Source organism: Branchiostoma floridae, chromosome 12 (assembly GCF_000003815.2).
Source record: "Branchiostoma floridae strain S238N-H82 chromosome 12, Bfl_VNyyK, whole genome shotgun sequence".
NCBI lineage: Eukaryota > Metazoa > Chordata > Leptocardii > Amphioxiformes > Branchiostomatidae > Branchiostoma > Branchiostoma floridae.
In genome coordinates this window covers 5,337,425-5,360,323 of record NC_049990.1, presented here as the reverse complement: position 1 = coordinate 5,360,323, position 22,899 = coordinate 5,337,425, and the positions used below count along the sequence as shown (strand labels likewise).

Here is a 22,899-nt window from a genome sequence, read left to right as displayed (position 1 = left end):
AACATAGCCTCAAAGATCAAGGTGGTTAGAAAATGGGGAGCTATTAATATTTCCCCTCCTTCCCACCAACAATTCAAAAGGCTTTTCGATTTTTTTTCCTCTTATTCTCAGGGTTATACCCTAAGCTTATTTTCTGATACCTCCATGATCTGACACCCCCTATAACCCTAGTCTAACACTAACATAGGGGCCTTAAAGCACAGGGGTGTTGGAATATAGGATTGTCACCGATCCCAAGGCTTGTATCCAACCCTTGAAGCTCCAAACTAATTAAGAAAGCCAATATAAAATTGCTTGAGAAGTGTCACTTGGAGACACACTTCAGTGGACCTAAATTGTTCACCTCTCCAGGCATCCATCAAATCTACATCTAACATTGAAGATAAAAGTTCATTCTGTTTCTAGATACATTCACATTTTCAACTACATACAATAATGAATATACTTTATGTTCTGAGGACTTGACAATTCAATTTACATTGGGACATTTTTACTGTTACAGTAATGTCTGGCTATATGTACATGTAGAAGGGTCTAATGGCTTTAAAAACTCTCCTATTTTGGTACGCATCTAAAATATTGTCAGTGTTGGAATGTCTCTAGATATGACACATTCATTTTGATTTTTACCACAAATGCAAGCACTGCATACGAGCAGTGCTGCATTTCTAAGTCTTTGAGTATGATTGCAAGCAACAAATTGGGTGTGGAACACTGCATTCTGTGGAGAGTAACACACACTGTCAATGTATCCCTGCACTATTGCATCATCAGGATCCTACATTAAAGGTTACAATAAAAACTTTTGGCTCATACTTTCGAAGGTTGCTGTTTATTTGTAACTAATACATCATATGTGATGTTCATTCTCATGTTCTCTCATTGTTGCAACAGGTTTCTATGGGATTCACTCATTCATGATGTTTTTTTTAATACAAACTACTACTGAGTGATACAGTATATCATCTCATTTATTTGATTGCTTTTTGAACAGAAGAAAATATTAATATGCCAGTTTGCACAAAGCAGCTCTTAACATATTAAGACATTAGCTGCCTGCCAACTTCATATGATTATATTTAATGTCTCACAGGTTGTTTATCGCTAATTTGCAGACAATCATTATTTTGTGTTTAGCAAAAGCTACCTGTTACACATTCATGCAATAATACCTGCATTACCTGGAAGCAAGCAGACTACAGTAATCATATAAAGTATAGACATAACACAATACATACATGTACTTACCACGCAAAAAAAGACGTTTCATTAAAGGTATGTCATTAATCATGTTAGCCTTATCTACAGCAGATGTGAAAGACGCAATTAAAGGAAGTACGAGGTAAATCCAATTCCAAGATTGTTCCAGACATATCACAAGGCATTTCATTTGTTCCTTGGAGAGGTCACTTGCGGAGAATTTCATTTATGCTTTCTTGTCAAAGCGTTTTAAAACACATCACCCCAAAACAATCTGTTACCAGATATAAATGTGCCTGAATTCGGAGACACGAAATCAGACTTAAGCAAACCAAATTATATATATAACCAAATTCATTCGCAATGTCAAAATAATGCCAAACATCGAATATGGTCCGAGAATAATTTCATTAGGTTGAAAAAGCCCTGGATAACAAGGTGTTGTTTTTTTTCATTTCACAGCTACAGTACGCCAAAAAGAAGCAACTGGATATGATTTTGGAAACAGTCACCATGACTGTTTCTGTTTCCATAATCATATCCACTTGCCTATAAGTAACTGCTTTTTGGCATATCTTAATATCTTAAACCTTCATGCAATGCTTTGGTGACCATCTTAGGGTCCTTTCTTCAGGGCAACTCTGACTGGACTGAGGAGGGTGACAGACGGTCACCAAAATTTTGGTTGTTGATTGTATGTAGATCCTGTGCATAAAGAACCCTGTTATCCATCTAATAAGGTCACATGGGAGAGACATATCCAAGTTCAAATTGCCCTTCCCCTTGTACACTTGTCTTAAATTGGAACATACACATGTACTTATAATTCCAGGACATGGCTAATTTGATTTTCCTAGAAAATTTGCCATCACGGTCTTCTTCTTCTTTTTGAAAACCATCTTCCTCTTGTAGGATTCCTTCTCTTGCACAGATTGTGTTCTTTTCACACACAAAGCCTGGAGGCCAGCCTCCTCCCCATCTTCTTCTGCCACTTCTGCTTTCCTCTTCCTTTTCTTCCTCTTGGCTTTCTTTTCAGATTTCTTTGCTGGCTCTTTAGCTTCTGTTTCAGCTTCTTCATTTTGAGTCTGGTCTTCCTCTGACATCAATGGAATGAAATCTTCACCTTTGGAAGTGTCTTCAAGGACTTTGATGGCAGATTTCTGCATGTCACAACTGCTTGTACCATTCTTACTACCTGTGTCTTCTTCATCTGAACTTCCTGTTTCATTCTCCTCCTCTTCTTTGCTTGAATCCTCCTCCTCTTTTCCTCCAGGTAACTTCAGCCAGGGGATTTTGATGGGTGGTGTCCGTGATGTCACAAACTCGACCAGTGGATCAAAAGTTTTGTCATCTTTTGGTGATGTTTTCTGATAGAAGAAAAGATGAGAGTAACACTACGTCAATACTGTGTTGCATATACATTCAATTAGGAAATTATGACAATCAATCAACCCTTTCCAGTAAAAACCAATTGTGAAGGAGTCTTTGAATATTTAGCTTTACCAGGAAGCTTTAAAATGAATTTTCAAGCTCACAGACAGATGCAATGCATCACCTTTGATACTCACGAAGGATTGATTAATTTACAATTACAAAACAAGTAGAGATTTGATTCTTATATGCATTTTCATTTACAATTTATCTTTTGCAATCAAAGAATTGAGGTGCACTGGAAGATAGTCATCTATAAATGATCCACAACTTGATTTAAGTTTTGGAAGAAGTCCAGAGCTGTCTCCAGATTCTTTTCTGTCCCACTCGTTGCTTGGGAGCCCATGTTGTCAATTTTATTGTTAAGTCTGTCCTTTTAATTACAAAAGTACATTTTGTAAAGTACATTTTCGTCATCAAGATTTTTGAGACGAGATTCTTATCTGTCTTTTTTGACAGATAGGGTATGATTTTTTCCGTTCCAAGAAGCACATTTCCGTCCTAGGACAGAGGGATTGGTCTTGGAGACAGCCCTGCATAAGTAAGTCTGTGTAGGATACCAACCTTGAAGCCCATAGCAGCGACAGTTCTGAAGTTGAGAATGGGGGCGACCGTTTCGCTAAGCCCGGACAGGCACAGAGCTGGGACGCGACGGACGGCACTCAGCAGGACCAGGTGTTGAGTCATCAGGGCCGGCTTGACGGACCGGCACACCAGAACCAGTCGTAACCGGTCCTTCTCCAGCGCCTTGGTGACCTCGTTGATGCCCAAAACCAGCTGAGACCTAAATAAGATAATTAGTTTAATTCAGTAATTCAGTTAAAATCCTTCCCAAATCTTTCAGTGCATAAGACAGTGCTCTTTCTATATTCCTTGAGCCACACAGTTGTCCAAGCACTACAGATGAAGGCTATGGTCCACTGGTAACAGTTAAGGTTTAAGCAAAAGAATATGATCACAGACACAGCAACTATCATAAGGTGAACAATTAACAAAACAAGATTGTTCCCTTAAGTTATTTCCTCGGTTACTAGTTTGAAATAGTTTTTATAATTATATGAATTATTAAATTTTGGGGAATGCTGCATGAAGTGATATCCTTTTTGTGTTAGTTTCACCTTTTAACTCTCTCTTAGAACTTTAACACATTACTTTGGATGAAACATCCTGCTTTTACAATATGTGAAAGTGTGACTTTGATACCGCTTTTGTCATAGCAAAGCACACCTAATGGCCACTAGAACATCTTGTGAAGATATGCCACACATTGTACATGCAGTTCCTTTCATGCAATGATTTCCTCATAATGATCCTGGATGAACATTTATATGTACAGTACTGGTCCTTGCCAGTCAGTTTATTGTGCAGGTTTTTTAGTCTACCGGTTTTGCAATATTCTTTTAGTGACAAACACACTCACTTCAACTGTTTTGCCAACTCTTGCTCCTCCACACTGCGTGTAGGTTTCCCAGCATCCTCTGCAGTTCTTGCCCGTTTCCTTTTCCCCTTGGACGTTTCCTTCCTGAGGTAGGCACTGAGGTCACCGAGGTCACTGAGGGTGAGACCATGTACATGTAACACTTCAGGGGTGACCAAAGAAATATAGAGGAAAGTGTAAAAATACTGCTGTGATGAGGGTTATCTTCAACAATATGTAAGGATCATCAAATCTCTGACTAAGAGGAATATTCTTTTTTGTGTGTGTGTGGAAATGTGGCCAAAATCAGTTTGTAAGAGGAGCTCATTGTATCTGCAACTCCCCTCATCTGATCTTCATGAAGATATAAGGATCTTTCTCAATCTTGGTGTTTTATCTCAACTTTTGGAAAATCAAAGATCATACAACATTGTGGTGAAATTTTCAGATTTGCAGGTTAAAAAAATACACTCTTTTGCAATCACAAAAAAATCTAGTTTCCAGGAGATGTCGTCGATAAAACCAGTCAAGTGGCCTACTCCTAAAAAGCATTTCTTGTTCAAATCTAGATTTCAAGAAAGCTTTGAAGTCTGTCTTACTCAGTGTCAAGGTTTGATATGTCTTTAAGACTCATCTCCCTAATATTGACTCATAATCATATACTAGACTATTTTTCAAAAGTTCCTCCAATGACACCACAATGGTAAGTTGTAATATTTTATTTTACAACCATACTTTTATGTACTATCACAATTTTATGTTTATGCCCATCACAATTCAAAGTATACTGTTACTATAATCTATATAATTTTCTCAAAATATATGGAGCCAGAAACTGACCATTGATAGGGGTATACACTGTGTGTCATGCCAACAGGAAACTAGCCCTTCACCAATCACTCAACAAACAGAAATTGAGTAGCTTAACTATTAAATATTTCATTTAATTATGGAGGCTTGGCCAATTAACGTAGAACATGTATCTTAAGATCAAAAGTTTCTATTCCTTCACACTTTTGCAAGTCATCCCATTGTCTATTTACTTTAGTTTGAAACACTGTCTTTCAAATACACTGGAATCTCATCTTGATACTGTATGACAGTCAAAAGTGGTAAACATGAACTTCAATGTTGTACCTAAGTTTTGTTACATTCCCCAAGTTATTTATTGCTCTGTTACTATATGTACATTGATACATCTAACAACATGTGTCATGTTTGTTTACAAATGATGTCATGTTAAGATGGTCAGAAAACTTTCTACTTGTACTAACAGTAGTTCTTCACTCATGGCTTCTTCCAAACTACATCAACCTTCATTAATGCTGAACTATCTGGCAGTCATGTTCTTTTTTTACTGTCTTCTACTGTTTTTGCTGACTTTGAGGACAGGATGTCAAGTGTCCTTGTCAACAGCAAATATGGCAACAACTCATACACTCAATACAAAGTGTTACCAATTATCAAGTTATCTTATACTTATGCATATACAATTTTTACAAGTCTTCCCTGGAGAAGTTCTAAAACAAGTACTGTGTCCGGTGGTCTTTTAATGACAAGCACAGTTTAGAGCCCATTTCTCAAGACTTTGAATCTCTACAGGCGGTGAATGCAGCAGAGGATGCAGGGCTACATAATCACTGGTTCTGAACCTTCAGCCAGGTAAGGTAACCACTTGGCACCAAATTTCTCAACCCCAGATGTCCCTGAATTCCTGTTCTTCCGGCCCATCCTGCAGACCTTGCAGTTCTTTCAGCCCTTCGATCACCAGCCGAATATGTGCTTTTATTCTCCCAGAATCCTTTGTCAGGCGCTCTGCATGTTCTGTCAGATGTTCGATCTTCTTGTCGATGAACTTCAGCGCCTCGCTGTGCGTGAATTCTACGTAGAATCCGAACCCCACCGCCACAAAGATCTTGCTAACATCCGGAACTTTCGCCTGTACGTAAAAGTTGCATCCTAAATCCACTTTAGTCCTCAGCTCGCCTTTGGGAAAGTCCACCTCCTGCATTCGCTCAATGTTTGTTTTCAGCTGAAGATACTCCGACATCTTGGCGTAGATTTCATCGCGACTGTCGAGAGTTTTCTGTAGATCCACCTTGAGTCGTTCGTTCAGGAACTTCTCGTATTCCGTGACCTTTTGGCCTATCTCAGCAGTATCAGGTTCCAACTCCATATTTCTTGTAATTTGAATACTGACTGAACCTTGAAAAAGTCACTATCTGGATTGTTCACCTAATGTCATACCAACCTTTTGAGCTTGTTGAGAATTTCAGGAGTGACACCTTTCTCCAGAGTTGGCCTAGATATAATAGAGTAAAATATGTTATGATCCTAATGTTCTTTAAGATCAATAACAAACATACAGTGCATATCTTTATGCCCCTGCTTATAGAACATACTATTTCCAAGATAAAATTGTTTTCTTTCATTCCAATTCTCTTTCCCTTTCTCGCTCTTTCAATATGCGCAAGATATTGAACTTTTATTGAAAATTTGACTTTTTACAATTCGCCATTTATAAATTCAATAAAGTTCATGTGCCTGAGCTTTACATAGCTTAGTATGTATTGCTCCAAAATATAACTTCAGGGTATGACTCCAACTACTTCTCCAGTTAATCTTTACCAAAAAAAAGATATCCAGGTAAAAGCATATGCCCCCCTCCCCTCCTCGCGCGCATGTGGGCGTTGAAAAAAAGGGGTTACAAAAATGTAGTTTTCTATCACAAACACAACGTCGACAAGAAAATATTGTGTACTGATCAATTCCCTACATGTTAATGTTTAGTTTACCTTACCATGTGCGCTGGTACGGGCTGTCTAACAAGTTCTTAACGACGGGTTTCGGAGTGAAAGTACGGACAGAGCCTTCTAAAACTGGTGCCGCCATGCTGGCTAGACCACTATTTGGAGAAGAGGGGGTAAATTTATTTTCTTTATAGTCTAATATCATCCAAACGCTGATATTATGCCTATAACAACTAATAATTAATTTTACAAACTTTTTTTTCTTAATTATATCACATCTCAAACCCAGAACTAAAATAAAATCTGTAAATCGTTATTATACCCCTCCAAAGTATAGTGGCATAAGTTTTGAGGGTCAAAGGGTAAGAAACCGCGGGAAAATTTAGTGGATTGATTTTGATACCTGTTGCCGTGTCGCACAACTAAAAATCCTGCGGAAACTTTCGAGTAGAAGATAGTAAGGCTTGCTGAGTAAGAAGATGCCACCGAGAAGGGGAAGCGGTGAGAAGGGAAGAGGCTCTGGTAGCGAGGAGAAAGACCAGTGGGTCGTGGTAGTGCCAGGTTTGTCGCCCCCCTCCCCCATTCATTTCGTTTCACGGATATTTTATCCCCTAGCACTGTACTGTACAAAATGTAGTTGACCGCTCAGGAATTGGCGTTTAGAGCGTGTAAACAAAGGTTTGATATTGGTAAAGTAACGTACGGAAATCTAAGGAAACTTAGAACCAGACGAAGTAAAGATACTTTAAAATGCAAGTTTGTTGTGATAAAGATATTTTTTAAACATTTGCATGCAAGAAAAGAGTCGTTGAAGATATACCAAGGACTTGAAATGGTACTTGTTTAAGTAGAATTTTAAAGCTTGTCTGTTTTAATACAGATTCAGTTACTGAAAGCCAAGATGGAGGACCGACTTTCGTCAAGCTTCTACATCCCAAAACAGGTTTGTCTATTTCAACTTTGAAAGTTTGATGATCCTTTCAACCTTCATGCTTCAGAAATGTTCAGTTGATTGCAGAATACCACTTGAGCTGTTTGTCCAGAGTTTGGGGAAGCCTCAAGTGTCAAACCTCTATATAAAAAGAACCCAACACACTAACTACAAAGAGTAAAGTGTAACCTAGTATCCCTGGCTATAAATGTAAGCAATGGAGATAGAGCTTTGATGGACTATCATCAGTTATCACTTGCTCAGTCACTCACTCAACCATAGAAAAAGCGTAACCTTACTTTACATTAACATTTTGGAAGACTGCTGTTTGTCCATTCCTCTAATGAGTTCTGTGCTGCTATTTCCCCAGAGAAAAGTGGCATGTTCCTGTTTTCCAAGGAGAACCAGCAGGTCCTGGAAGTATTGGCTTTCCAGGAGGAATTCAGGTCCTGGTTCATCGGCGAGTCTATTCAACAAGGTGATATTGCACTGTGCATCTTCCTAACCATAAGCTTGAAATCATTCCTGTAAATAATTTTTTTTTGCTACCGGTACATTTCAAGCACTTAAGTATAGATGCATCCATGCCATGCACTTATTTAGACTGATAGACCTGCAAATTAGAGTACTGACAAGCAGACAAAGAAAAAAAATCTATGATGTTCTATGATGTATTGTGGATGAAGTTTAAGATTTAGTTATAACATGATATCCTTCAAAATCCTATTTCAATGTTTCAGATGGAAGCTTGCACATGGTGACCCCAGTTGACCCCCTGTTTCTGGTCTTGCCATATCTAGTAAAAGCCTATGAGGTAAGCTCAGTACTCTCTTGTCTTTCTGACAAATTTGTAAGTTAAGATATAATGCATTGTACATCAGAGTACATGTGCTTCAATCTATAGTATTGACAGGGTAAAAGTGAGTTGAATTCCACTGTTAAAGACAGAGACACTATGTACAGTATGTGCAGGTTCATTAATATTGTACCAGGAAAATTCCTGCAGCACAATGTGGGGCCGCGTAGCACAGTGGTAGTGTATTCGGCCCGTGACCGAGAGGTCGCCGGTTCGAATCCGCCTGCCGTGTTGCCGGTCTTGTGCCCTTGGGAAAGGCACTTAACACGACTTTCCTCACTTTACTCAAGTGAAAAATGAGTCGCCCCTCGGATAGGACGTTAAATGGAGGTCCCGTGTATGGGGAGAGCCATACCCCATGCACGTTAAAGAACCCCCACACGTGCGATGATGCGGTGTGCGTTGGTGCAGATCCTTCTGTCGGAAGTTGGTGATTCACTTCAAATCACCCGGATGGAGGCCTGGCGACCTTTGTCTCGTATCAGCCACATGGTGATCTACATCATTCACCCGGACGGGTGTGTCACCCCGTAAGGGGCGGTATAACCCGTCGCTGTGCGAACATGTATATAGGGCTCCCTTGGAAATCAGTTACTACGTTAACTGAAGGGACTACCCTAAAGATCAATAAATAAATAAAACAATGAATGAACTGGACCACAGCTTAATGTCCTGTCCTAAGGATCTTTCTAAGTAACATGTTGAGTGAGTGACACAGCCGGGATTCAAACTCATGACTGCTTGGTCCAGGAGTAGGGCCAGTAACCACTAGACTACATGTGCTAGTGAAAAAGATCTTGCCATATATTTTGTGCACAACATTGACTGAAGAAGCACTTTCTAATACCTTTAATTCATGTTAACAAATATACTGTTTTTTTCCCAGAGTGGGATGTACATGCCAATCGACCAACTGATATCAGATGACCAGTACCCAGAATGCACCAGGTTGTTGAGCTGCATCAACACATCTGACTTGGAACACATCTGTGATGTCAAAGGTTAATCAACTTAAAAAATACTGCTACTAATTATAGTATCATGTAGACATAATACAAAGTATGAGGGACTACATGCTCTTTGTAGGGCATAGGCAGCTCATTTTGATTTGCCATAATTTGCAGGGGAAGCTTTTATTCTAAGTGAGGCGACAAAATTTTAGAAAATTGCCTTCGATTTTATCATAATATGTAGGGTGCTCTTCTGAATTAAGCGTAAAGCATTGTTGGGACCCCCTATGCAAACCCTCAAATATCTGTTGAACCTTTTAACTCTAAGTCTAAGGCTTTGATTTAAGTGTTTTTTGTATTCATATTAAAGGAGATCTTCTCTTTCATTCCTTTACTTATGTATATAATTCCTTTGTTAACTTCAGGGTCAGGTGATGTGAGGGCTTGTCGTTACAGTGAGGAACGTACTCTCAAATGGTTAAAGCAGAAGGTAAATGCTTCTACTTTAGTTGTTTATTGTTCCAATAGGAGATAAAACTACAGATATTTTGCAGAGTGAACAATGTTGTGTGTTGTATTCTCCCTATTCCGATTGCATGTAGTGTTTTTTCTTGGCTTACAACTAGTTAAAACTTACGGATGAATCTTCCAAGCAAGGATGTTCAGCCATCTTGTTTAGCCACCTTGTTCATTTTCACCAACCCCATCTAACAATATTTTCATGAACTGCATCTGAGGCTAAAGTGAAAAATCCTTCCTGCACCAGACAGTGGATCTTATGCAGATGTTTTCTGTGTGTGTCAATTGTTTGTATATTATTATAAGTGTGTAACTATGCATTTTAGTAATTTGTACAAAGGATTGTGTCTGCATTGATGCATTGCTGAAATGAAAAAAAAAAAAATTATGAAGAAAGTCTGTGTTTTCCAGGTGGAGCAGGCAGCAGACAAGCTGACAGACAGCAGTGTAAAGGTGACAGGAGGGGCACAGCTGCTTACATTCACTCACAGTCTCAAAACTGAGCAAGCTTCCAGAGGTAAGAATAAGTAATAATTGTACATGTATGGCATTGAAAAAGGTTAAGTCCTCATAGTCTTCTTTTTAGGGGTAGTGGGTCTTGGGCATGGTATTGGAAGACAGAGCTTATCCCTCTCCTCTTTACTTACTTACACTTACCTCTAGTCCCATTCTCATACCTGAGGGTCTGGACTATGGTAACATACAGTATCAGCCTCCTCCACTCCCTCCTGTCTCTGGCTCTGTGGGAACACTCTGCCAGTGGCTTGCCCATCCATTCTCTGATGTCATTGCCCCACCTCCTTTGCGGTTTCCCATGGTTACAAAACCTTTCTCATCTTGAAGGGCCAATGTTCTGGATTCAATGAATATGTTTAGATGGTTTCTAGATGTAGATGATCAGTATACAATATATGGCCATACAGAAAGAATACTCAGTTTTCAAGTCAATGCCCACATACATATAATCAATAGGTTATGCAAATATACATTGATTGATTTGATATTCTGCCTCAATGCTCTTATGATAGAAATGTTGTTTTTTCTTTTCTTTGTTGTATTTCATCTTCAGATTTTTCAGGTACTCGTTACCTATATATCGTGTGTTTGTTATGTTATTCTGTGTGGAATAAAGCAAATAGAAATAGAGATAAACAAAAAAATGTTATACACATTAAGCAATTATGGTTTCTTATTGTTTGTCTTTAACAGATGACTACCTGCGCTATGCTTGTGGACTGGTGTCAGATTATATCAGTGCAGACCTTAGTAAGCAGCTAACTCAACACATGGGGTAAGTTATCATGGCAATCATCATCATGTTGAAGATAGCTTTGAGGTGCTTTGTTGGTGTCTTTGTAGGTAATAGTAATGCACTTGTTTGCTATCAAGGTAGAAAGTTCCTGTGACTTCATCTATACTTATGTTAAATATGTCCATTGTGTTCTTGATACATGTTTTTATTGCGAGATGCATTTTTGACATGTCTAATATTTCTTATAGATTGTTTCCCATATTGTCACCAATATATAGTGTCATGTATTTGTCTGATTTTGACATCTTTTGAAATAAGATTATATTTTATTGTTCATTCCTATTTCACAGAATCAAGCTTCCTGAGAAAAAAGAAGTCAAGTGTGGTGAGCCTCCAGCAAAGGTGATTATTTTATGCACTTCCTAATATTATGCAATCCTTCCCTAAAGCTAAAAGACCAATACCTCTGATCGAGGTGTAACCAAAAACATGGAATTTTAGTTTGTGTAACCACACTTTCTAGCAAGGCTATATCTTGCAAAAATTCAGTGCTAAAAGTTAAAATTCTGTGCAGTTACCAACCATAAATATTTCTGTGTTTCAGAAAGCTAAACTGTCTTCAGAGATTCCAGAAGCAGCTGAAGACTACAGCAAATTTGCTGTCAAAGATGACAAACCAAAGGTGAGCTGGTCAAGAAGTAGAAATATACTCATGTAATAATGTTTACATGATGTTGATTATTATTACTGATGTTCTTTTGTCTAAGTGAATTGACATTACATTATGGTAGAGTCATGCCTGAAGAAGAAAAGATTATAAGAAATGATTTTACATTTCAGTGAACACAATGTGTTAACCTTTTAAGGATTTCTTCTGTCATTTTATACATTTTGGTAGTTTGGGGTGAAGGGTAAGAAATATCATATCATACCTTAATTGGCACAGAGACTACCATTTCAATTTATTGTAATGATTTTGACTCTGGGCAACCATGTTTCTGTTTCTGTCTCTTTCTCTCTTTCAGTTTAGCATCCTTTGTTCCCTGTCTTGCCAGGGTTGGACATTTACATCTATAAAATGTCACTTTATGATTATAAACAGTGGCAATACAAGTTGACACATTCAATCAATGCACTAAGCCCTGATTTCTCTTTGCAGAACACAAAGATGACAGCTGCACAGAGAGCCCTCAGTAAGGTGGATAAAACAGGCATGAAGAGCATATCCAGCTTCTTCTCACCTAAAACTGCTGCAAAAAACAAGAAGTAAAAGAGTCAAAAAAGAATATTGCAAGAACAACAGTAAAGTGACAACTGTGCCTTTATTTGAGTAGACTATGTTTTCTGTCATATTTTTGTCGTGTCCACATTTTGTCAAAATACCCCTTTTACATATAACTAGACAAAAAGGATCTACCAATAAGGTTGCATATTGTTATGTATTTTGATAGTGCAAAAAGGTTGTTTTATATACTAAATACAAATGTAATGCAAAAAGGGCAATTTGAAGTATTTGTATGAACATGATATTTGTTTGAAATTGTATCTTTGATCTTAGAAAAGGTATCCGAAGTAAACTTGGAAGCTAGTTTCAAACAATTTTGTACAATGTATCAATTTTGATAATTCTGTTCACCATGCTGTAAAGGCAAATTAACTTTCATAGAATAAAATGGCCTAAAATTTGTCTTCAACCCATGCATCATTTTTGGTGATGCCTTGCAATAGCAAGGAGTTTATAGAGAGACTATACCTCCTTGACAATAGTAATGCTTTAGTTGCAACATGCATTTTTATGTTAGGCAGAGATTAAGCTAATTTTTCAAATTTAAGATAGATATAGTTCGTTGGCTAGGCTCTGGTAACATGATGCACTTTCTTAAGTGCACCTGCACCATGGTTCAACAGGGGGCGCTGCAACACTAATCTTCTGGCATTTGCTTTGGTACTATGCCATGGGCATCCATCCTCCTACGCAGGGACATCCAACAGCCAAACTGCCGGTCTGGATGTACTCTTTTCTTTCAACCGTCACCCTTAGTTCCTGACAGACCTGCTTATAAATATTTATGAGGTTACCCTTATACATGCGAGACAGCTTTTGAAAACGGAAAGCCTATTCTCTGATTGGTTGACAGCTGGTTTGGCATGACATGTCTTGGTTTTCTGTAATATTTCCCCCTACACTTTCCTGTGTTTATGGACAGCATAATTTGAGCTGTAAATGGCGTGTCAAAAGACAGTAGATGCTATCTGAAACACATATCTGTTTTCAAAATCATACCCAGTTGCTTGAGTGACTATTATTTAGTGTATCTTATTACCTGGTTGTTTAACCTTCATCAACATACAAAGTTCAAGTTCAATAATGGGCCTCCTAGCAGCTTTCTACAGTACGGTACTGCAGTTGAACTTCCAGTTTTGATATCTCGGATCTATTTGGCACAAAGGAACCACTACATGTATATGTTCAAGTCTACCCAGTGGTTTCCAAAACAGCCAAGGCAATATTTTGCCAATTTTTGCAGTGGACGTCCTGCAGTACTACCTCAGGACGCATGGTGGAGCTTGCCGAGTACATTTTGTAGATTTCTCAGTTTTTCAGAGATGTTTAAGATTTGAGGACAAGTTATTTTGCAAGTCCCAAACAACATCCAAATTCAACACAGCACATAAAATTTGCTAAATTATGATCATATACATTTTATTTTTGATCAAACCAGGTTTTATAAGGACAAGCTTGTGATGTCTTTATACAGACCCAGTGTGAAATATCAGAGCCCAGTTGCGCTTTATTTGGGGAGAGTTATGGTCGGTATGTGAGGCACCAAATAAGGCGTCCCGCCTGTGTACTAGTATGTGATCCCTTAACATTATTCTCCAAGCAGAGGTAAGGCTCTGGGTGGTTTTGGACTTTTTAAGGTATTTTTATCTTGCTTTCTATCTTGTCAGTTTTAGTTGTCCACTTGCCAAAAAGAAAACAAAAAGACGAAATAGAAATTAAAAACCATCCAGCCTTTTCTGTGCTTGGAGAATACTCAAACATGTCCACAGTGATGACACCATTAAAAACACGGTTTCATACATCAATTGTTTATTATCTTATCCTGACAACTCATCAACAGATCAGATAAACATCACAAAGATACGTCGTTTGTAATTGTCAGAGAAAAATGTCCCTTTTCGGGATACTGTTCATTCATGATCAGCATATACACACAAAGAGAGGATCTAGTAGTCTCTCTAATATCACGTCATGCACAAGTACAATAGTCCAATACGTAACAACTACAATATAGTAATGGACTAATATAATTTCATTAAAAGAACCGGCTTGCTCTGGCTTCAAGGGTGTGTCCTGGCAATTTACATGCTTTAAATGAAACATCTGAGTGTCCTGCTTTCATTATTAGTACATGCTTGTTAAAAAGCCCAGGCAAAAGTCTCATTACTCCATGTTGTGTATTGTTACATCACCCTTCAGAGTGGAGCCAGTCTCACTACAAGGGGTCCATCCCCAAGGGTTCTATGTCTTGTATTTGCTCTGTAGAGAGTTTAAACCGTTAAACCAAGCAGAAATTTACTAGAATGTTTGTCTATATTAGTAAAACTCATTCTGTAGTAAGATTCAACTGTAATTTACAGCAAAGAGGAATAGTGGATCAACAGTTGCAGAAAGTTTACGGCATCCTCCGTCTGTATAAAGGAATGATTGTGAGGAATAATAACCCAGCCCTTAATTGAGACGGGGGACGCCATAAACTTTCTGCAACTTATGATCCACTGATCAACAAGTCATGTGTTCTATCTGCATAATTGTGACATCATAGAGTCGGTGGATTGTCGACCATTCCATGACCAGTGCTGTTCATCATGAAATGTTTTCCTTGATGTTGAAAGTTACACTTGAATATTGTTACACAAAAACATTGGCAAGATCTTTGTAATAAATACTTAAAGGTGACACTACGCATTCAATCTCTTGAACAAAAGCTCTTGTTTCTGTTTTTACGCTCAAGAACATGATTCGATGTTTCTTCAATTTGTTCACACTAACTTCAATCTTGATAGCTTAAAACCACAGCAATTAAAAGGAAATGGAAACCATGCAAACTGGCTGATGGTAGCTTTGATACCTTATTGAACAATATCTTTTGAATTCCTACCTTACTACGAAAAGTTATGATTACAATCTCACTCAAAAGCAAATATATATACATTGGCACATCAAGATATAATGCAATAGTAAAAAAAAACATGGTATCTCCCTATTGCAAATTCAAAGTCTAATTGAATAGAAATTATATAATTTACAAAAATGCAAAATAAACATGCATTTAACTTGCATCATTTCAAAAGTTCCTTAAAACTGGAACACAAAGATGTAACAATATTTCAAAAATTGTAATTCCAAGTCTATTCAAACACTTGTACAAAAAATACCCCATTACAAAGTAAAAAGGAAACGTACCATACATTTTTATCATTAATGAAAGTGTACATGTATGTGAGGATGGTAAACTATCTGTTTGTGACAAATATCTGTATCTAAGTAGCTGGTAACAGAACTGCTTTTCAGTGTCAAACACGAGCTAGACCTCCTAGCAAGTTTGACATTTTGCTATATGTCTGTTGTTCATCTGACAAGGACTGCTTTTGCTATGTAAGGTTTGAATGTATATCATATAATTAAGACTGATCGTGATCAGTGATAGGTTCCCTAAATGTTTCCCCTAAGTTTCAAACGTTCCTATCGCTAGTCATCATGACGCGGGCGAATGTTCTTCTTAGCCTTCTTTGCTGTGTGTGAAGAGGTATCCTCTGAAGGCCGCTCTGTTGAGGCTTCCCAAGATACACCAGTGGGTACCGCATCGTCATCTTCATCATCCTCATCATCATACCACTGGAGATGTTGGAGGCCCATGGCGGCAGGCTGTTCCTTCTGGCCAACATCTGAGGCCTGCCTTGTGGGTCGAGAGGCCTTCCTCTTCTGGCCGACTCTGTACTCCGGCATGGTGTAGGTCCCGCTCATCCAGCGCGACGCGCTGTCCGGTTTGTTCCCATTGTCCGGAGGGGGGGCACCGGCCGTTCCAACATCCGTCTTCCCTCCCTGGTGGTCGCCGGCGCGGTTCCATCTGGGCTGGAAGGTTGGTCTGAAGTAGGTGGTGTCCGGGGCGGTGTTGCCGACGGATGGTCTCACCTCCGCCTTGGGTAGAGCCGCGCTGCCGGACGTCTTCGGGAGGGGGACGCTCTGCATGGGGCGCTTGGAGAGGGAGGAGTGGACGCTGAGCGGGGGGTTTATCAACATCATCGGGGGAGGAGGGGGGAGGTTGTGTCTGCCCACACGGCCTTCCGGGTCCCACGGTCTGCTGGACGACTTGGGGGGACACTGTTGTTTGGCGGCTTCTTTCTTCTCTCCCTTCTTGTCTTCTTCTTTCTTTCTTTCTCCATCCTCTTCATCCTTCTGATCTTCTTCATCTTCTTCTTCGTCTTCCTCCTCCTCTTTGGAGTCGGAGTCTTCGAAGATGTTGAGGGGCTGAGCGTCGTTGTGTCGTCTGCGGAGGTCTGCCAGAAAGTCCAGCGCGGCGGCTCGGTTGGTCTGGTCGTTCAGATCTTCTTCTTCTGTAAGGTAAGAACAAATCACAGAAAAGACACAGTTAATAACGATCTGCTTGGTGTTTGTGCTGAAAGATATCAATATAAAACTTACCAATTCACCCATATCAATGATACTTTCCAGTCTTTAGCCTTTTGAGTGTGTGAGAAGTCAAGAAGTCACAGAACAGACACAGCTAAACTTAAGGACCCACTCGGTATTTGCATGGAAAGTACCAATTCACCTCATATCAATGATAATTTACACCCTTTAGCATTTACAGCATGTGACATGTTTTTTTGGAAGTTTTTACTCATGCCATTTACTGCTTGCTTTTCCTCCTATGATCATATATTTAAGCGATTGAAATCGTGGGCAACTGAAGCTTTTGCTGATGAGACTATTCTCTGTAAGCATTAATGTATCTAGCGTATTTGATCTACATTGCCATTAGAGATATGGAGCCTGATTTATCTGATTTCATAGATTATCAATACTTTAATGTATGGAAAAATCTTACTCTGGAACATACTTGGCACACAACTGAGTTACGTAATATTGCTACAAATGAAATAAATTCCTCTTTTCCAATCAAGGAATACTTCCATTGCCAAGTTCGTAGAAATGAAAATCAATATAAGCTTAGGAAATGAGTCCAACTACCGAAAATGAATTGGGAGTCTAACGACTGTAAACTAATTAAAGACATGCACACGTTGCACTTAATACCATGAAATATGAACAACGATTGCTTCGGAACTTACTTGGCACACAGCTACATTTTCACACATGAAATACGTTACAGATTTTTCAATCAATAAATGCTTTTGTTGCCAAGGTCCTAAAACCATTACGTACTTCTAAAATAAACCCAACTCCCTTAAATGAATTAGAATTTTAATCTTAATGTCTGTAGACTAAACTAATTAACGATATGCACATGAATGGTGTTGAATTCAATCGTACCTACATGTATGATATTGGACTTTTGAAAATTCGTCCTCCTCCCCTTTTTACATATTAATTCATATAGTTAGGATAAACCTGTTTTCTAACTAGATCTCTTTTGCATATCAATTCACAGCTAGGATATATAAAAACCCTGACAACAAGATTTCTCCCGTGTCACTGACGAAAAACAACGGATGTTGTTTGAAACGTCTGACCGTTTCCAAAATCATATCCAGTTGCTTGAGTAACCGCTTTTTGGCGTATCTTATTACTTGGATGTCTAACCTTCATCGAAGTATGGACTTTGTCTCTCGCTATTATTTGTTTTGTACCATGTATGTAAAATTATGTAAATAGGCTTATAAGACTTATTAGGACTTTAAACTGTATCTCTCGTTGTCTGATACTTTAAACTGTATCTCTCGTTGTCTGACCCTTGCCTCTCCCCTTATGACCTCAATGAAAAGCAGCCTGCTGGTCAACTTGAGCTTTCATGAATAAACAAAGGTTCAAACAAACAAACAAAAAAACTTTTTACTTGTTGAACTTTCAAGTTTATACTAAACATATAAAAGTCAGTAATCGTACCTATGATAAATAAAAAAACAGGGTCACCCTGAAGGCTGTAGTCTAACCTTCATGTCTAGGCTGGATGTCTAACCTTCATCGACGTATGCACTTTTTAACTGTAGAAATTACTAGAATGTTCAAGTTTATACTAAACAGATAGAAGTCAGTAATCGTACCTATGATAGCCTAATAAAAAACAGGGTCACCCTGAAGGCTGTAGTGGGTCCACCTGTTGGGGTTGACCACATAGTCGGGGGCGGGGGGACGCTGCCAGGGACCGCGGGAGTCCCGTTCTTGTGTCCGCCCCCCGCCGGGATTCAGATGCTCCAGGTTGCCGAAGGCTGAGGCCATGCGGCGCTGGAAGTCCGGGTTTCCCGGGTTGTGGATGGAGTAGCCCTCCTGCTCCTTGTCGCCATCTTGCTTCCCTGACGACATCTTTGAGTTTGAACTAGTGAGAAAAAAATTACAGATAGCTCTGCATTTAGTTGTCTAGATATAGGATCCAACTGAGTACTTAGTGGATGGCGTAGCCCTCCCGCTCCTTGTCGCCATCTTGCTTCCCTGACGACATCTTTGAGTTTGAACTGGAAACAGAAAAATGACAGAATTACAAGCTCTAATTTCATTTGTCTCTGGCCAGAGGTAGGATCCAACTTATAGTACTTTGAGGATGGAGTAGCCCTCCCGCTCCTTGTCGCCATCTTGCTTCCCTGACATCTTTGAGTTTGAACTAGAAACAGAGAAATGAGAGAATTACAAGCCCTTATTCAATTTGTCTCCTGAAATATGCCCTGGCACATGAGGCTGCTAGGAAGTCAGGGACGCCAAGCAAGAGTTCTGAGGATTAGTGCAGCGGCATGGTTACTCAGCGATTTGTTCATTTGCCTCAACACACCCATCCGCGACTGTTGGTAATGGTAGGGTTAATGTATAAGACTGCATGCAATAGTCCTAACACAACAGTCGCCCCACGGCTAAATTAAGACAACTCTTATACATAACGTCTACAGAGTAACATCTTTATTATATTGACTAACCACATGTGGGCACAGCCCTTTGACACAGCCCTTGCACCCATGTTGTATTACTCACGGACAGTTATGAATATGCATGAAAGTACAGACAGTATGACACAAATATCATGCCGCAAGAACATCATATTGATTATGTAGATTATGACTGCATATAACGTTAACGTTATATCCAAAATTTCCAACAAATTTCTCGTGCCTTTTCTGGCTTACTATCTCGACTGCAAAAGCAGGCCACTACGTATTTAGCACAGTGCCAGACGACAGCGGTAACAGAACATGTCCGTCCCGTGCAGCCAAATACTCAAAATTCCGCCCCCCTCCCCTACCCAAGAGATGCTATTTTTAGGACGGTATGACTGCTAAAGCGTCCCTTAACGAAAGATTCGCCACAGAAAGTACAAGAAGCCTTACCGTGGGACTGGGAGTCCTTTGCTTGACACTACAGTGGCACTAGAAAAACAACAAGCTCACAAACACGGGGCAAATCTTACCGTACAGTATCGAAGGATTCGCGTCGCAGCAAAATATATTGATGGCTGAAGGTCAGGGGTTAAAAACGGGGTGGTCCACTAAGCAAAAGGGGTGTTATGCAGACAACACAAATTTCTGTAATTAATTCTTTTCCAAGTTTTGATTGAGCGACACTAATACATACATAATATATAATCAATCAGTATTTCATTCCAAACAAAGACAATGTCATGATCTAATGTTTACGAAATGATTTAAAGCGCCCGCATAATTATTTACGCGGCCCCTAAAATGGCGGGAAGATAACGTATGCCCATGTTTGCCAGGTCGAGATATCGTCTTTCATGATTGTTTGCACAGACTCTGACTGTCGCTTATAGAATGTCCTCCGGTCGCTTGGAATGAGACCATCCAGGAAAAATATAAAACTGGGGACCTCGAAGCTAAGCATAAAGAGTTATAGAATGTCTACGTGCAACGTTAACGGTTTATAGCTTACCATGACGCTACTGGAATAAAACTATTTGTTGTTGTCAACAGACATGGTGAATTTCTTCATCTAACTTTCACTGGGAAAAACCGAGCACTCATTTGTTTCAGGTATAATCGTAAAACTATATATTGTGAGTATGGAAGTCTTGTGCGGCTGATGTAGTTCTAGCTCATGTGGCTTCTCTTTCTAAAGAAAGGCAATAAACAACATAACGTTAACCAGAGTGCCGATGATCAAATGTCTGCTAAACGTGTAAGGAGACAAGCAGGAAAATATCAAAGTTTCTTTGTTTCATTATATCGTTCTTTACGTTTGAATACAGTGATAAAACACGAGTAAAGCTGAGGAAACCTGTTTGCAGTGTCACGTGATGGCACGTTCAGCACCAAGGACGGGCATAATAGGTATTCCTGGGAACTGCAATTTCGGCTGAATTCGGCTCTGAAATTGTTCAGATGTCTCGCTATCTAACAGAAGGTTACATTTTTACGCACATTTTATATAACAAAAGTTGGCGTGAAAAAATAGTGTACTTGATTATTACAATATTGATATTGAACATTTAACGACAATATTCCACAATGAATTTGGGGGGAAATGACAACGAATCAGCAGAGTGTCATTAAAAAACTGTCGGAAACGTCATGAATTATACAGGCTAGTTAAGGCCAAAGTCATTATTCTTATCATTCTTACTATTCATATATATATGAAAATTCATGCAAAAGACACCTATGGTGTGAGCGGACTTCCAGCATAGTGCTCAGCCAGGACCAGGCAAGAACTTCAAGAGACTGCGCGCGGGCGTGGTGGGGACCCCTGTCGACACATGGCGTTGGTCCAGCAGGAAGGCTTGGATAGCAACTTTGCTCAAGCATAATTGGCGAGACACGGTATGGTATGTCGCAAGTAGGTCGCCACGCGAACCTCACCCTTATTACAAATCTGAGTTCAAATCTGTTTCTAAAAGTTCTTGCCAGATGTGGGGACTAGAGAATCTCCACTGGTGAAAATGATTGAATATGAAGGACAGTGTCCTCAAACTAGATGATCGTTCCAGGAGTAACAGACGTTAGGAACACGTCGGGTCGCTTTCACGAAGAAATTTTCCCCCAGCTCATTTCGACAAGCACGTAGTACAGTGGGTAACGACTTTTAACGCCCGGTTCTAAGGAATGTAACCATTTCCAGTAGCGTGTCGGCCAGCCAGAGTTATAACTCCCAACCGTCAGATTCATAGTTAGGGGTGACTTACCACTATATGATAGTACATGTTCGGGCACACGCTACGCTAAATCGGTGTACACACGTTAGAAGATAAAAGCTAAACGTTCTTTTTTTTATTTAACAATAGAATTATTTGTAAGACGTTAATGTTTTCGACGTTCGATTCAAACCAGGTGTGCTAAAAGGTTAAGGACGTAATGTTTGCATAGTGACGTTTGTTTGTTTGTTTGTTTTATTGGGATCTCCATTAGTGATACTAAATGTAGTATCGCTATTCTTCCTGGAGTCCTGGAGTCTACAGGACGATGGTGTGGCTCTCCAATTTTTAACGACGTGCCAGTTGCAGTGATGTATGGCCAGACATGGATTAACGTGTTTGCAGCCCGTGTTTCACACGTACAACACGTAGTATGTGTTTGAGCTGGCTACATGCCACGGTTTGCACCATGATACACTTAATGTCTGTAAACGGGGCAATGCTTTTAGACGCCACGGTGCACCTATCAATGAGAGAATGTAGCGGGGTTTTGGCAAGAAAATTATCAAAGAATCTATGTGTTGACTTCATTTATATTATCATTTTTACTTCTATCAATTTCTATTTTTATCATGTCAAAGCATTTGATAAAAGAATAAACAGATATAGAAGGAAAAAAGAAAGATTATTTCAAATTTTTTACACGTGGTGCATCAAACGACAAAACTGTACCCCATCCCTCACCACAATACCCCTATCCTCAATTGATCAACCCTATGGGTTTTCATTGACAGGTGCCAAAGTCCAGCCGCCCTTGACACCGCAAATAGCGGCCCGTCATCGAGTGTGGCCCCTCACCTTTCGGTAAAAATCATCTGACTGAAATAGCAAACATTATTTTATAGGGTATCATGTAAAGGACGGTGATAAAATGGAAACTGCAAATGAATCAAGTCCGTTGGTGTGACGATAACGGGAATATTTTTTTGTACAATTCTATTGGATTATATACAAATATCATGACATTGGGTGCTTCAATGAAGAGAGATTGCTTTGGAAAACAACTAATAAGGTCGCAGGAATAAGTTGAAAACCTCATCAGTTCTGAAGAAATATAGCCATTGCTTAGCCTCCTTTACCGGCGTCTCTGGGAAGCTTGGCAATTTTTTTTTTTTTTTTTGGGGGGGGGGGGGTAGGTCGATTCGCGATTTTTAACCGGGAATATTATGCCGGGAAAGGAATATATGCCGGGAAAGAAATATACACCGGAAAGC

The 22,899-nt window shown here is 39.4% G+C and overlaps 4 protein-coding genes across 4 annotated transcripts; 1 reads left to right on the top strand and 3 right to left on the bottom strand.

Moving 5' to 3' along the window:
* Positions 1 to 813: 813 nt before the first annotated feature.
* LOC118428066 (ribonuclease P protein subunit p38-like) lies at positions 814 to 4,682 on the bottom strand. The gene is made up of 4 exons (XM_035838030.1): positions 4,648 to 4,682; positions 4,052 to 4,183; positions 3,196 to 3,415; positions 814 to 2,567 (listed from the first exon to the last, which is right to left on the bottom strand). Exons 1-4 carry the CDS (start codon positions 4,680 to 4,682, stop codon positions 2,040 to 2,042), a joined length of 915 nt encoding a protein of 304 aa, XP_035693923.1. The 3' UTR covers positions 814 to 2,039.
* Positions 4,683 to 5,406: 724 nt separating this feature from the next.
* Positions 5,407 to 6,970, bottom strand: LOC118427302 (protein UXT homolog). Its single transcript, XM_035837013.1, has 2 exons — positions 6,849 to 6,970; positions 5,407 to 6,350 (listed from the first exon to the last, which is right to left on the bottom strand). The coding sequence occupies exon 2, from the start codon at positions 6,222 to 6,224 to the stop codon at positions 5,739 to 5,741; it is 486 nt and encodes a 161-aa protein (XP_035692906.1). The 5' UTR covers positions 6,225 to 6,350; positions 6,849 to 6,970; the 3' UTR covers positions 5,407 to 5,738.
* A 184-nt stretch (positions 6,971 to 7,154) lies between these two features.
* LOC118427300 (ribonuclease H2 subunit B-like) lies at positions 7,155 to 12,995 on the top strand. The gene is made up of 11 exons (XM_035837011.1): positions 7,155 to 7,359; positions 7,679 to 7,741; positions 8,100 to 8,207; positions 8,470 to 8,543; positions 9,472 to 9,586; positions 9,961 to 10,025; positions 10,466 to 10,571; positions 11,264 to 11,345; positions 11,657 to 11,708; positions 11,911 to 11,988; positions 12,466 to 12,995. The coding sequence occupies exons 1-11, from the start codon at positions 7,278 to 7,280 to the stop codon at positions 12,574 to 12,576; spliced, it is 936 nt and encodes a 311-aa protein (XP_035692904.1). The 5' UTR covers positions 7,155 to 7,277; the 3' UTR covers positions 12,577 to 12,995.
* A 1,388-nt stretch (positions 12,996 to 14,383) lies between these two features.
* LOC118427298 (uncharacterized protein DDB_G0286299-like) lies at positions 14,384 to 19,885 on the bottom strand. Its single transcript, XM_035837009.1, has 4 exons — positions 19,869 to 19,885; positions 19,093 to 19,153; positions 18,630 to 18,807; positions 14,384 to 16,928 (listed from the first exon to the last, which is right to left on the bottom strand). Exons 2-4 carry the CDS (start codon positions 19,138 to 19,140, stop codon positions 16,063 to 16,065), a joined length of 1,092 nt encoding a protein of 363 aa, XP_035692902.1. The 5' UTR covers positions 19,141 to 19,153; positions 19,869 to 19,885; the 3' UTR covers positions 14,384 to 16,062.
* Positions 19,886 to 22,899: the final 3,014 nt, after the last annotated feature.